Source organism: Mesoplodon mirus (assembly GCF_964341445.2).
Source record: "Mesoplodon mirus genome assembly, chromosome: 7".
NCBI lineage: Eukaryota > Metazoa > Chordata > Mammalia > Artiodactyla > Ziphiidae > Mesoplodon > Mesoplodon mirus.
The window spans coordinates 79,203,677-79,216,033 of record NC_138983.1 but is presented as its reverse complement, the minus strand read 5'-3'; the positions used below and the strand labels follow the sequence as shown (position 1 = coordinate 79,216,033).

Here is a 12,357-nt window from a genome sequence, read left to right as displayed (position 1 = left end):
ATCTTCCCGGACCGAGGCACAAACCCGTGTCCCCTGCATCGGCAGGTGGACTCTCAACCACTGCACCACCAGGGAAGCCCTGGAGTATATTCTTGACAGCAGGAAATTTCCGTTTTGACTAAGCATTGAAGAAAACTGAATCTTTGACTTATCTTTCACATGCCTGGTGATTGAAATAATTTTCCACAGAATAACTTCTGGTTTTATATTTTTCAGTTCTTTTTTTCTTCTTCAAATGCACATGCTTTGAGAGCTGTGAAGTGCAAGACATGGCTATACTGTAAGGTGGTTTTTGTCCTTACGCTTCTATGTCTTGTGCTAGTTAAGTCAGTAGAGTAGTCAGTAAGAGTACTGGAAGTTATTCCTGTAATGGGATATTATACAGTCAGTTACATATGGTGGTGTCTGAAAATCACATAATAGCCTCACTTAAAACATCTCCTTAGCCAGATTTCAAAAAAGCCTGTGACCAATCCAATATGATCCAACATAGTGGACTATGATAGAAGGAAAATTGGCAAAGAAATAGACGCTGGTCTTACCTGATGGAAGTTAAAATATCTCACTTTTGACAATTTTGCAAAAACCTATAATTACATGAACTAATTTCTAGGGTTCTTCGTAGGACCTAAAAAGGAACCCATAGAGTTGTGGAACAACAATAGAAGCTACTGTGATGAGAAGCCCCGGCACCACAACAAAGAGTAGCCCCCACTCGCCGCAACTAGAGAAAGCCTGCACGCAGCACTGAAGACCCAATGCAGCCAAAATAAAAATAAATAAATAAAAATAAATAGATTTATCTTTTAAAAAGTAATACTCAGGTTTGAGTCATGAGAAATTTGATGAGGAGAAATTAGCTAATGTTTTCAGAACTTTTAAAATATCAAACTCAGTCTCTAAGATCTTAGCATTATATACAACATCGGTTACTTATTAGTGGTTTGGGAAGGCCAATTTAAAATTTTCTCATCTTACTGTATTGAAATTCATGGCCCTAATGTTTTCCACGTTGACTATATGAATGATGAAGAAAAGTCAATCATGTATTTCATTTCCAACTGGACAGAAAACAATATTTTAAAAAGTGTTTGGACTACTGACTTTTGATTTCTTCTAAGGCAAATGGATAGGTAATTTTTATTCCCTGATTAGGAGAAAAATGGTGGAAGAGGGCAGGGTTAAGAATTAAGATTTCAAGAGCATGAGAGGTAGATGGCCAACCAGAGTTCCTAAGGTTCGGTGCCTGTAACTGTTGCCGCCGCTTAAGCCTGCCAAAGCAGTGGTACGGCTGCTGCGCTCGTGTTTGCTCCCTCTAGAAACGTTCTTGCCAGTAGTGGCGGCAGCGGCACTCAATTACCCCCTTTTTTCACTCTCTCCAGAAGCTCCAGATGGCGTCTTCCGTGGGCAACGTGGCCGACAGCACAGAACCAACGAAACGTATGCTTTCCTTCCAAGGGTTAGCTGAGTTGGCACATCGAGAATATCAGGCAGGAGATTTTGAGACAGCTGAGAGACACTGCATGCAGCTCTGGAGACAAGAGCCAGGCAATACTGGTGTACTTTTATTACTTTCATCTATACACTTCCAGTGTCGAAGGCTGGACAGATCTGCCCACTTTAGTACTCTGGCAATTAAACAGAACCCTCTTCTGGCAGAAGCCTATTCGAATTTGGGGAATGTGTACAAGGAAAGAGGGCAGTTGCAGGAAGCAACTGAGCATTACCGGCATGCATTGCATCTCAAACCAGATTTCATCGATGGTTATATTAACCTGGCAGCCGCATTGGTAGCAGCAGGCGACATGGAAGGGGCAGTACAAGCTTACGTGTCTGCTCTTCAGTACAATCCTTATTTGTACTGTGTTCGCAGTGACCTGGGGAACCTGCTCAAAGCCCTGGGTGGCTTAGAAGAAGCCAAGGCATGTTATTTGAAAGCAATTGAGACGCAACCGAACTTTGCAGTAGCTTGGAGTAATCTTGGCTGTGTTTTCAATGCGCAAGGGGAGATTTGGCTTGCAATTCATCACTTTGAAAAGGCTGTCACCCTTGACCCCAATTTTCTGGATGCTTATATCAATTTAGGAAATGTCTTCAATGAGGCACGGATTTTTGACAGAGCTGTGGCAGCTTACCTTCGTGCCCTAAGCTTGAGTCCAAATCATGCAGTGGTACATGGCAACCTGGCTTGTGTATACCATGAGCAAGGCCTGATGGATCTGGCAATAGACACCTACAGGCGAGCTATTGAATTGCAACCACATTTCCCTGATGCTTACTGCAACCTAGGAAACGCTCTCAAAGAGAAGGGCAGTGTTGCTGAAGCAGAAGATTGTTATCATACAGCTCTCCGGCTGTGTCCCACCCATGCAGACTCTCTGAATAACCTAGCCAATATCAAAGGAGAACAGGGAAACAGTGAAGAGGCAGTTCGCTTGTATCGTAAAGCATTAGAGCTCTGCCCAGACTTTGCTGATGCCCATTCAAATTTAGCAAGTGTATTGAAGCAGCAGGGAAAACTGCATGAAGCTCTGATGCATTATAAGGAGGCTATTCGAATCAGTCCTACCTTTGCTGATGCCTACTGCAATATGGGAAACACCCTACGGGAGATGCAGGATGTTCAGGGAGCCTTGCAGTGTTATACTCGTGCCGTTCAGATCAGCCCTGCATTTGCGGATGCCCACAGCAATCTGGCTTCCATTCACCACGATTCAGGGAATATTCCAGAAGCAATTGCTTCTTATCGCACTGTTCTGAAGCTTCAACCTGACTTTCCTGACGCTTATTGTAATTTGGCTCATTGCCTGCAGGTTGTCTGTGATTGGACAGACTATGATGAGCGAATGAAGAAGTTGGTCAGCATTGTGGCTGACCAGTTGGAGAAGAATAGGTTGCCTTCTGTGCAGCCTCATCATAGTATGCTCTATCCTCTTTCTCATGGCTTCAGGAAGGCTATTGCTGAGAGGCATGGGAACCTCTGCTTGGCTAATATAAGTGTCCTTCATAAACCACCGTATGAACATCCAAAAGACTTGAAGCTCAGTGATGGTCGACTGCGTGTAGGATACGTGAGTTCTGACTTTGGGAATCATCCTACTTCTCATCTTATGCAGTCTATTCCAGGCATGCACAATCCTGATACATTTGAGATATTCTGTTATGCCCTGAGCCCACATGATGGCACAAACTTCCGAGCGAAGGTGATGGCAGAAGCCAATCATTTCATTGATCTTTCTCAGATTCCATGCAATGGGAAAGCAGCTGATTGCATCCATCAAGATGGTATACACATCCTTGTAAATCTGAATGGTTATACCAGGGGTGCTCGAAATGAACTCTTTGCTCTCAGGCCAGCTCCTATTCAGGCAATGTGGCTGGGGTACCCTGGGACTAGTGGCGCGCTTTTCATGGATTATATCATCACTGATCAGGAAACTTCACCTGCTGAAGTTGCTGAGCAGTATTCTGAGAAACTGGCTTATATGCCCCATACTTTCTTTATTGGTGACCATGCTAATATGTTCCCTCACCTGAAGAAAAAAGCCGTCATCGATTTTAAGTCCAATGGGCACATTTATGACAATCGGATTGTGCTGAATGGCATCGACCTCCAAGCATTTCTTGATAGTCTATCAGATGTGCAAATAGTCAAGATGAAATGTCCTGATGGAGAAGACAACGCAGACAGCAGTAATACAACTCTTAATATGCCTGTCATTCCTATGAATACTGTTGCAGAAGCAGTTATTGAAATGATTAACAGAGGACAAATTCAGATTACAATGAATGGATTCAATATTAGCAATGGACTGGCAACTACCCTGATCAACACTAAGGCTGCCACTGGAGAGGAGGTTCCCCGTACCATTATTGTAACCACACGTTCTCAGTACGGGTTACCGGAAGATGCCATTGTGTACTGTAACTTTAATCAGTTATACAAAATTGACCCATCTACTTTGCAGGTGTGGGCAAATATTCTGAAGCGTGTTCCCAATAGTGTACTGTGGCTGTTGCGTTTTCCAGCAGCAGGAGAAGCTAATATTCAACAGTACGCACAAAATATGGGCCTTCGCCCGAACCGTCTCATTTTTTCCCCTGTTGCTCCTAAAGAGGAACATGTTCGGAGAGGCCAGCTGGCTGATGTCTGCTTGGACACTCCACTCTGTAATGGACACACCACAGGGATGGACGTCCTTTGGGCAGGGACCCCCATGGTGACTATGCCAGGAGAGACTCTTGCTTCCCGAGTTGCAGCTTCCCAGCTCACTTGTTTAGGCTGTCTTGAGCTGATTGCTAAAAACAGACAAGAATATGAAGAGATAGCTGTGAAACTGGGAACTGATGTAGAATACCTGAAGAAAATTCGTGGCAAAGTCTGGAAGCAGAGAACATCTAGCCCTCTGTTCAACACCAAACAATACACGATGGAACTAGAGTGGCTCTATCTACAGATGTGGGAGCATTATGCAGCTGGCAACAAGCCTGATCACATGATTAAGCCTGTTGAAGTCACTGACTCGGCCTAAATAATGACTGTGTGCCCAGGAGAATTACCCCTGTAGCTGAGCCTCAGCCTTCTGGGGGAAAGGGAACTACTTTTTCAATATCATGTTGCAGATGGGTGACACACAATGATAAGAAATAGCACAGCCAGACTTGCTTCCTGCATGATCATGACAGGGAGAGACACAAGAGATGGGAAACTGCTGTTCCACAAGGAGATTCCATCGAATTTTGCCGCAGCCAGGTGTCTGGAAGGTCTGGAAGGTATGTCTGGAAGGTCTGGAAGGTAAGTCTGGAAGGTCTGATCTCCCTTGGTCTTCCAGGGGATGGATGGTTAGTGTGGAAGGGAGATAGAGATTGCCCAGCCGTTTTGTGATTATCATGGATGGATTGAGTCTTCTGAATTAATTTTTTTCTTTCTATTTTGGGTATTGGAGCTTTTAAAAATGTTTGGTTTCAGGTATTTTTATTCATGTGAAGTGTATATGATTCTCTTGAGATCAGGTGTTAAGCTGAAATATTCCTTGTTTTAGTTTCTGAACTCTACAGATAAATGGGGACTTTGCTGGTGTAGTCTTTTTCTAGGTTTTATAAACCGCTTGAGCCTGTGTCAGTCATTTTAGTGTCTGACATAACGTTTGGAACTCTCAGTGCTTTGTTGGTTTGTAGATGATGGCTTCAATTCTTTTTCTGGTCCGTTTCCTTCTTCCCTTCCCCCCACTTTAAAAATTCTCCTGTAACTTGGCTAACAAAAAACCAAGTCTGATTCAAAACCTCCCAGAGTGTTTCTCTTAAACACATCATCTGGTGCCAAATGAAGATTCTTAGGAGTGCTTATTAATTATGAAGGGCACAGTTGTGGTACTGTCACTGATGATAATAATAATGGATTTTTGGCCTAGAGTTTTGTCCTATTTCACCAGTGTTTTACTGTTGACTGCCCCTCTATGCTGCTTCCAAAAGTGATAGTGTGTGATAAGATGTTTACTTTCATTTCTAAAGTTTGTTTTGTTTTAGGTGAGTCCTGTTCTTCCTTTTTCTTTCAGCAGAAATGAAATTCCGGGTAAGTATAAGTATTCAAATATTTGATCAGTAGTTCACAGTTATCTCCAGTACATTAAATAACTTTCATCAAAAAACATGTTATAGGTAAAAAGCTCTGAAGGACCAGCTATGTATATGATAATTATGTTTCAGGCCTTCTAGGGTATTATATATAATAACTTGTCTTCTGGTCGTGGTCTTGAAGTCTTTATGGATTCAGCCTCAGTAGTAGCGAACTGCACTGCTACTTGGTTTGGAGTACAAATTAGACTTTAACCCTCCTGGAGGTAGAGTTTTTGGTATTGAAAACCATAGGAATGAAATTATTGTATTTCAACAAAGGATCGAGGGCTTGAGGCTTAAACAAGCCAACATATGTGTGGGAAGCAGTCAGCCTTGAGAGCACCTTCGGACATGCCAGGCATGCCGCTGCTGCTCGAAGGGACTGTCCCTACTTGTTCCCCTCCTTGTTCCATTCCATGGGAGATAAATCACCAGGGCCCAGAAATCAGAAAGAAAGTAAAATGAGACAAGCAAAGCTGTCTCCCCCTGCACATGCAGGTTATTTTGGATGATTCTGGGTTTATGGGTTTTCTCCCAGGGAAGTTAACCTTGAGCCGAGACAGTCATTAGATAATGTAAACCACCGTCTGGCAACCTTCCCTTTTCTAGTCTATATAATCTGTACCTGTAGCATAATAAAACTTACCTTGCAACCATCAGTTGTCTTGGTCCTTCTGACCCCATTCGTCGGTGCTACTTCAGTTCCTTACCCCGTCCCTTCTGACCCTGGGCGGTGAAATCCTCTTTCTGAGGCTGGTCCATGGCAAGTGGCGCCCGAACAGGGACCTGAAGCGTGAAGGCAATTAAAAGGAAAAGAAAGTGCAGGTAAGAGAACCCTTATGCAAAATATGTGTGGCCACGAGTAAAAGTGAAACTAATAGAGGCATAAGGCAACAGTCAGAAGTAAAAGAAGATGGGGCAAAAGGGCTCCAAGGAGCGTGAATTATTTGCTCAGGTTTTACTTTCCATGCTTATAGCTCGGGGTAATAAAGTTTCTACCTCACAGTTGACTGAATTTTGGCAGCATATCCATGATGTATCTCCCTGGTTTCCTGATGGCGGCTCTGTGACACAGAAATCTGGCAGAAAGTTGGAGAAGATTTAAAAAATTATTATGAGTCTCGAGGGCCTACTCATACTGCTGTTATTACATTTAGTTTGTGGAATCTGATAAAAATATGTTTAGGTTCTTCTCATGATAGTGTTGATTTGAATGTAAAGTCAGAAAAACATAAGCCTCTGACAGAAGACAAGACTGTATTATCAGCTACTGTGTCGCCACTTCCTAAACCAAAAGAGCTAATTAATTTAAATATTTCAGATGAAGAGGAACATTTTGACTTAACCGATGAGGCTTTTAAACATAAAAGAGAGAGAAAAAAAGAAACATAAAAGAGAGAATCACCCTGAGGATGATTTTCTAATGGCTATGACAGATAAGTCAGTGAAAAAGCTGCAAATTAGTAAGGACTGTCTTCCTCAAAAATCTAAATCTGTAAAAATGCTCAGTCTCTTGCAACGTGCTGTATAAGCAGCAATAAAACGAGGAGAAGATCCTATTTTCTGTTGTCCTGTCATAGAAAGACCTGATCCTAATAATCCTCAACAGGCTATTAGGGAGCATCAGGCTCTTCCTTTTAAAGTTTTGAAAGATTTAAAATCTGCTTGTGCTCAGTATGGGCCCACTGCTCCTTTTACTACTGCTATGGTTGACACTATTGCAGGAGAAGCTCTTTCCCCCGCTGATTGGAAGTCTATTGCACGAGCTTGTTTAAATGGTGGAGATTATTTAATATGGAAGTTTGATTTTTATGAACGGGCTGCTGAACAAGCAGAAAAGAATGCTACCCATGATATTCCAGTGGATTATCATATGCTGATTGGGGAAGGACCATATATTTCTTTACAAGATCAATTAACTTATACCTTTGTTGCTTATCCTCAAATAAATCATTTGGCATTACAAGCCTGGAGGAAATTACCTTCTACACACAAAACTGAGGATCTTTCAAAAATGAGACAGGGACCTGATGAACCATATGCTGATTTTGTAGATAGATTGTTACAGGCGGTGGGGAGACTCATTGTGGAGATAGATTGTTACAGGCGGTGGGGAGACTCATTGTGGATGGACTCTCTGGTACAATTGTAGTTAAGCAACTTGCTTTTGAAAATGCTAATAATGCATGTCAGGCTGCGATTCGACCTTGGAGAAAACGGGGAACACTGGAGGATTATATTCGCCTTTGTGCAGACCTTGGGCCTGCTTATATACAGGGTGCTGCTAGGGCTGCAGCATTAACTAAAGTGGGGTTTAAAAACAATCAAAAGAGAACAAAGACTAGTTTTCAATGCGGAAAGGCAGGTCATTTTGCTGGAGAATGTGGATCTTTTCATTGTAACCCTGCTCCTTCCTTCCCTACTCAAAAACCTCCAGATGGTCCGAAAATCCCTGGTTTATGCCCTAAATGCAATAGGGGAAAACGTTGGGCACGAGATTGTCGCTCAGTGGCCCACAGGGATGGGACACCACTGTCGGGAAACTCCTCCCGGGGCCTTCCCCGGCCCCAACAAATAGTAGGGGCAACGTCTGTGTATCCTCCTCAAACTATCAATCAGACATTAACCAAAAACAAAAACATACAATATCTTCGCTCTCCAGAGCAACAGCAGGAAGCACAGGACTGGACCTCAGTACCTCCGCCCGATATGTATTAACTCCTGCAATGGGTCCTCAGGCCCTCTCTATGGGCATCTATGGACCTTTACCCAAGGGTTTGATTGGACTATTATTGGGAAGAAGTAGTGTCGCCATGAAGGGTTTAACTATTATGCCAGGACTCATAGACTCTGAGTACAAAGGAGAAATAAAAATCATGGCACAGGGCCTCCCTGGTGGCGCAGTGGTTGAGAGTCCGCCTGCCGATGCAGGGGATACGGGTTCGTGCCCCGGTCTGGGAGGATCCCATATGCCGCGGAGCGGCTGGGCCCGTGAGCCATGGCCACTGGGCCTGCGCATCCGGAGCCTGTGCTCCGCAACGGGAGAGGCCACAACAGTGAGAGGCCCGCATACCGCAAAAAGAAAAAAAAAAAAAAAAAAAAAATCATGGCACAAACTATTAAAAATATAATAACGATTTCTCCTGGTGATAAAATTGCACAATTGCTACTTTTGCCCTTTGTACCTCATGGACAAATTTTACAACATCAAAAGAGAGAAACAAAGGCTTTTGGATCATCTAGTGCTGCCTACTGGATTCAGAAGATAGGGAAAGAATGTCCAGAAATGAAATGAGCCATGAATGGAAAGGTTTTTTCAGGTTGTTAGACACTGGAGCTGATGTCTCTGTTATGACGCAGATGCACTGGCCTAAACATTGGCCCGTTAGTCCTATTATTACAGAACTTCAAGGAATAGGACAGAGTTCTCCTATGCAAAGTAGTCAGTTATTATGGCAAGATAGTGAAGGCCATTCAGGATACTTCCAGCCTTATGTTTTGCCTGGGCTGCCTTTAAACCTCTTGGGCCAAGATATATTAAAGGAAATGGGAGTATTACTTTATAGTCCAAATTCTCATGTCTCTAATATGGTGTTGGATCAAGGATTTCTTCCCACAAAAGGGCTGGGAACAAATCAAAAAGGAACTGTCTATCCTATTGATGTGAAAATAAAAAGTGATAGACAAGGTTTGGGTTTTTCTTAGGGGCCTTGGATTCTCCTCCACTCACTGCTGGTCCAATTACTTGGCTGAGTGATGACCCTGTATGGGTGGACCAATGGCCCCTCACAAAGGAGAAATTAGAAGCTGCAGAACAATTAGTACTGGAACAATTAGGGCATTTAGAAATTTGCAATAGTCCTTGGAATACTCCTATTTTTATTATCAAGAAAAAGTCTGGAAAATAGAGGTTATTACAGGGTCTAAGAGCTGTTAATAAAACTATGCTAATAATGGGAGCTCTTCAACTAGGCCTACCCTCTCCAACAGCCATACCACACAATTATCATCTTTTAGTTATAGATTTAAAGAGTGTTTTTTCACTATTCCTTTGTTTCCTGAAGATAGAAAACATTTTGCTTTTAGCTTGCCTTCCTTAAATTTTAAGGAACCCATGAGGAGATTTCAATGGAAAGGGCATGCCTCAGGGCATGGCAAATAGTCCTACATTATGCCAAATATATGTGGCTCAGGCCTTAACTCCTGTGAGAAAAAGGTTTCCAACGTTATATCTCATACATTATATGGATGATATACTTTTAGCCACTGATAATATTTCTTGATTAGAGACTGCTTCTCAATTTTTACAACAATCCTTACAATCATTTGGCCTGGTCATTGCCTCAGAAGAAATTCAAAGACAATCTCCATTTTTCTATTTGGGAAAATATATTGATAACTCTACCATTAGGCCTCAAAAACTGCAAATTCGAGTTGATAATTTAAAAACATTAAATGATTTTCAAAAATTACTTGGAGATATTAATTGGCTAAGGCCTTCCTTAGAACTTCCTACTGCTCAGTTAGAGCCTTTATTTGATATTCTTAAAGGTGACTCAGATCCTTCTACTTCACGATCTATGACTCCAGAGGATTTCAAGCTTTCCAAATAGTTAATAGAGCTATCAGCTCTGCACAATTAACTCGAATACATACTCACCTGCCCATGTCTTTAGTTGTTTGTCCAACACCTCATGTGCCTACTGCCATCTTATGGCAAACTGTTGGAATTATTGAATGGATTCCTATGAAAACTCCATCCTCTAAAGTTATTAACCCTTATTATGAACTTATTATTAAGTTAATAATGCAAGGTAGAACTAGATGCTTACAACTTATAGGTATAGAACCTTCTCAAATTATTATCCCTTATTCAGTTAGTCAACAAAATTGGCTTTTTCAACATAGTAATGAATGGGGTCTTGTTCTTGCAGGATTTTCAGGTACCTTGGAATGCCATTAGCCTGCTGATAAATTGATCCAATTCAGCAAACTTAACTCTTATATCTTTCCTTCTATAATTAGGCAACAGCCTATTCCTCATGTACCTTTGGTTTTTACAGACGGTTCTTCTTCAGGAGTGGCTACTGTAATCATTGACGATGGAACAAAACTCATTAAACAAACTTCCTTGACTTCAGCTCCACGTGTTGAACTGTATGCTGTCATTATGGCTTTTAAACATTTGCCTTCTATATCTTTTAATTTGTTTTCTGATAGTAAATATCTTATTAGCTTATTATTTCTTCTGGAGACTGCAACCAGAGGATATACTAATGACCCTGAATTATCATCCTCTTTTCGTTTACTTCAACAGCTTATTCGTTCCCACGATGGTCCTGTTGCAGCTCTGCATATCGTGCTCATTCTAACTTGTCTGGTCCATTGTCTAAAATGAATGCGACTGCAGATGTTTTAACTCGATCTAAACGTGATCTTTATCCTGTGCATTTTCCTCCCAAAAATAAAGTTAAAGTTACTCTTCCTCCTCAATCTCTTTTCCCTAAAGCAGGACATATCCCAATTTACCGTCCTCCTCCTTTCCGTTCGTCATGCTGTCAAGAATGGCTAAGGTATTGCATTCATTATCTTCATACTGTTGGTACTCATGGTCCATGTCCTGGACACCCTCATATTATGGTAAGTTATGATCAAACTGCTTCACGAGCAGCACAACAATCGCATGCTTTACACCATCAATCGGCGGCTACATTACACAAACAATTTTCCCTTACTCGTGGAGCCGCCCGACAAATTGTTAAGCAATGCCCACAGTGCTTACCTCACCTTCCTGTTCCACATTATGGTGTTAATCCTCGTGGATTATTACCTAGTCATTTATGGCAAATGGATGTTACTCATATCCCGTCTTTTGGGAAATTACAGTTTGTTCATGTCACTATTGATACTTATTCTGGTTTCCTCTGTGCTACAGCACAGACCCGAGAAGCTAGTAAACATGTTATCACTCATTTATTACACTGTTTTGCTTTCATGAACCTTCCCCAAACTATTAAAACAGATAATGGGCCCACTCACACTAGTGTTGCTTTTGCAACATTTCGTAATTCATTACAAATTACCAATATTACAGGCATTCCATGTAACCCTCAAGGACAAGGTATTATACAACGTGCAAATAGACCTTTAAAGCTAACTATTGAAAAAATAAAAATGGGGGAATTATATAGAACAACACTACATAACCTTATAAATCATGCTCTGTTTATTTTAAATTTTCTCACTGTTGACAGGGGAAAGGTTGGTGGCTGAGCCAAGATTGGCCTTTCAATCTCTGGAGGTCCTCGGGAAAGATCCGCTAACCAGCACTTGGCGTGGTCCTGATCCCGTGTTGATTTGGGGACGTGGTCACATGTGTATATTTCCCAGATCAGCTCCTGGACCTCTCTGGCTTCCTGAGTGCTTGCTTAGTCAAGCAAATAGATGGCTCGCCACAGCTCACAACTAGTTCAGAAGATGAAGAAGCTCTGCATCTCTCCCGAAAATTTGACAGTGTTGATTCAGAAAAAGAAGAAGAAGAGGAGACCACTTGCCAGGATGACTCAAAGGAGTGATGTTCCAACTTGGGGACAAATTAAACAATTGGTTTCACGAGCTCAAGAGTTAGTGAAACAACAGAATAATCCTGTTACACCTGTGACTTTATTTTTGGCTATGTTGGCAACCATTTCATGTGTTCCCTCTGTTAATGCAGCAACTTACTGGGCCTATGTACCTGAT

The 12,357-nt window shown here is 41.9% G+C and overlaps 1 protein-coding gene across 1 annotated transcript; it reads left to right on the top strand.

Moving 5' to 3' along the window:
• The first annotated feature begins 553 nt into the window (after window positions 1–553).
• Window positions 554–4,557, top strand: LOC309808183 (UDP-N-acetylglucosamine--peptide N-acetylglucosaminyltransferase 110 kDa subunit-like). Its single transcript, XM_082628206.1, has one exon. The coding sequence runs from the start codon at window positions 1,392–1,394 to the stop codon at window positions 4,530–4,532; it is 3,141 nt and encodes a 1,046-aa protein (XP_082484332.1). The 5' UTR covers window positions 554–1,391; the 3' UTR covers window positions 4,533–4,557.
• The last annotated feature ends 7,800 nt before the right edge of the window (window positions 4,558–12,357 follow it).

What these genes read in the sequence shown, in the direction of transcription:
- LOC309808183 (XM_082628206.1), top strand. Translation starts at nt 1,392, where the DNA reads ATGGCGTCTTCCGTGGGCAACGTGGCCGACAGCACAGAACCAACGAAA.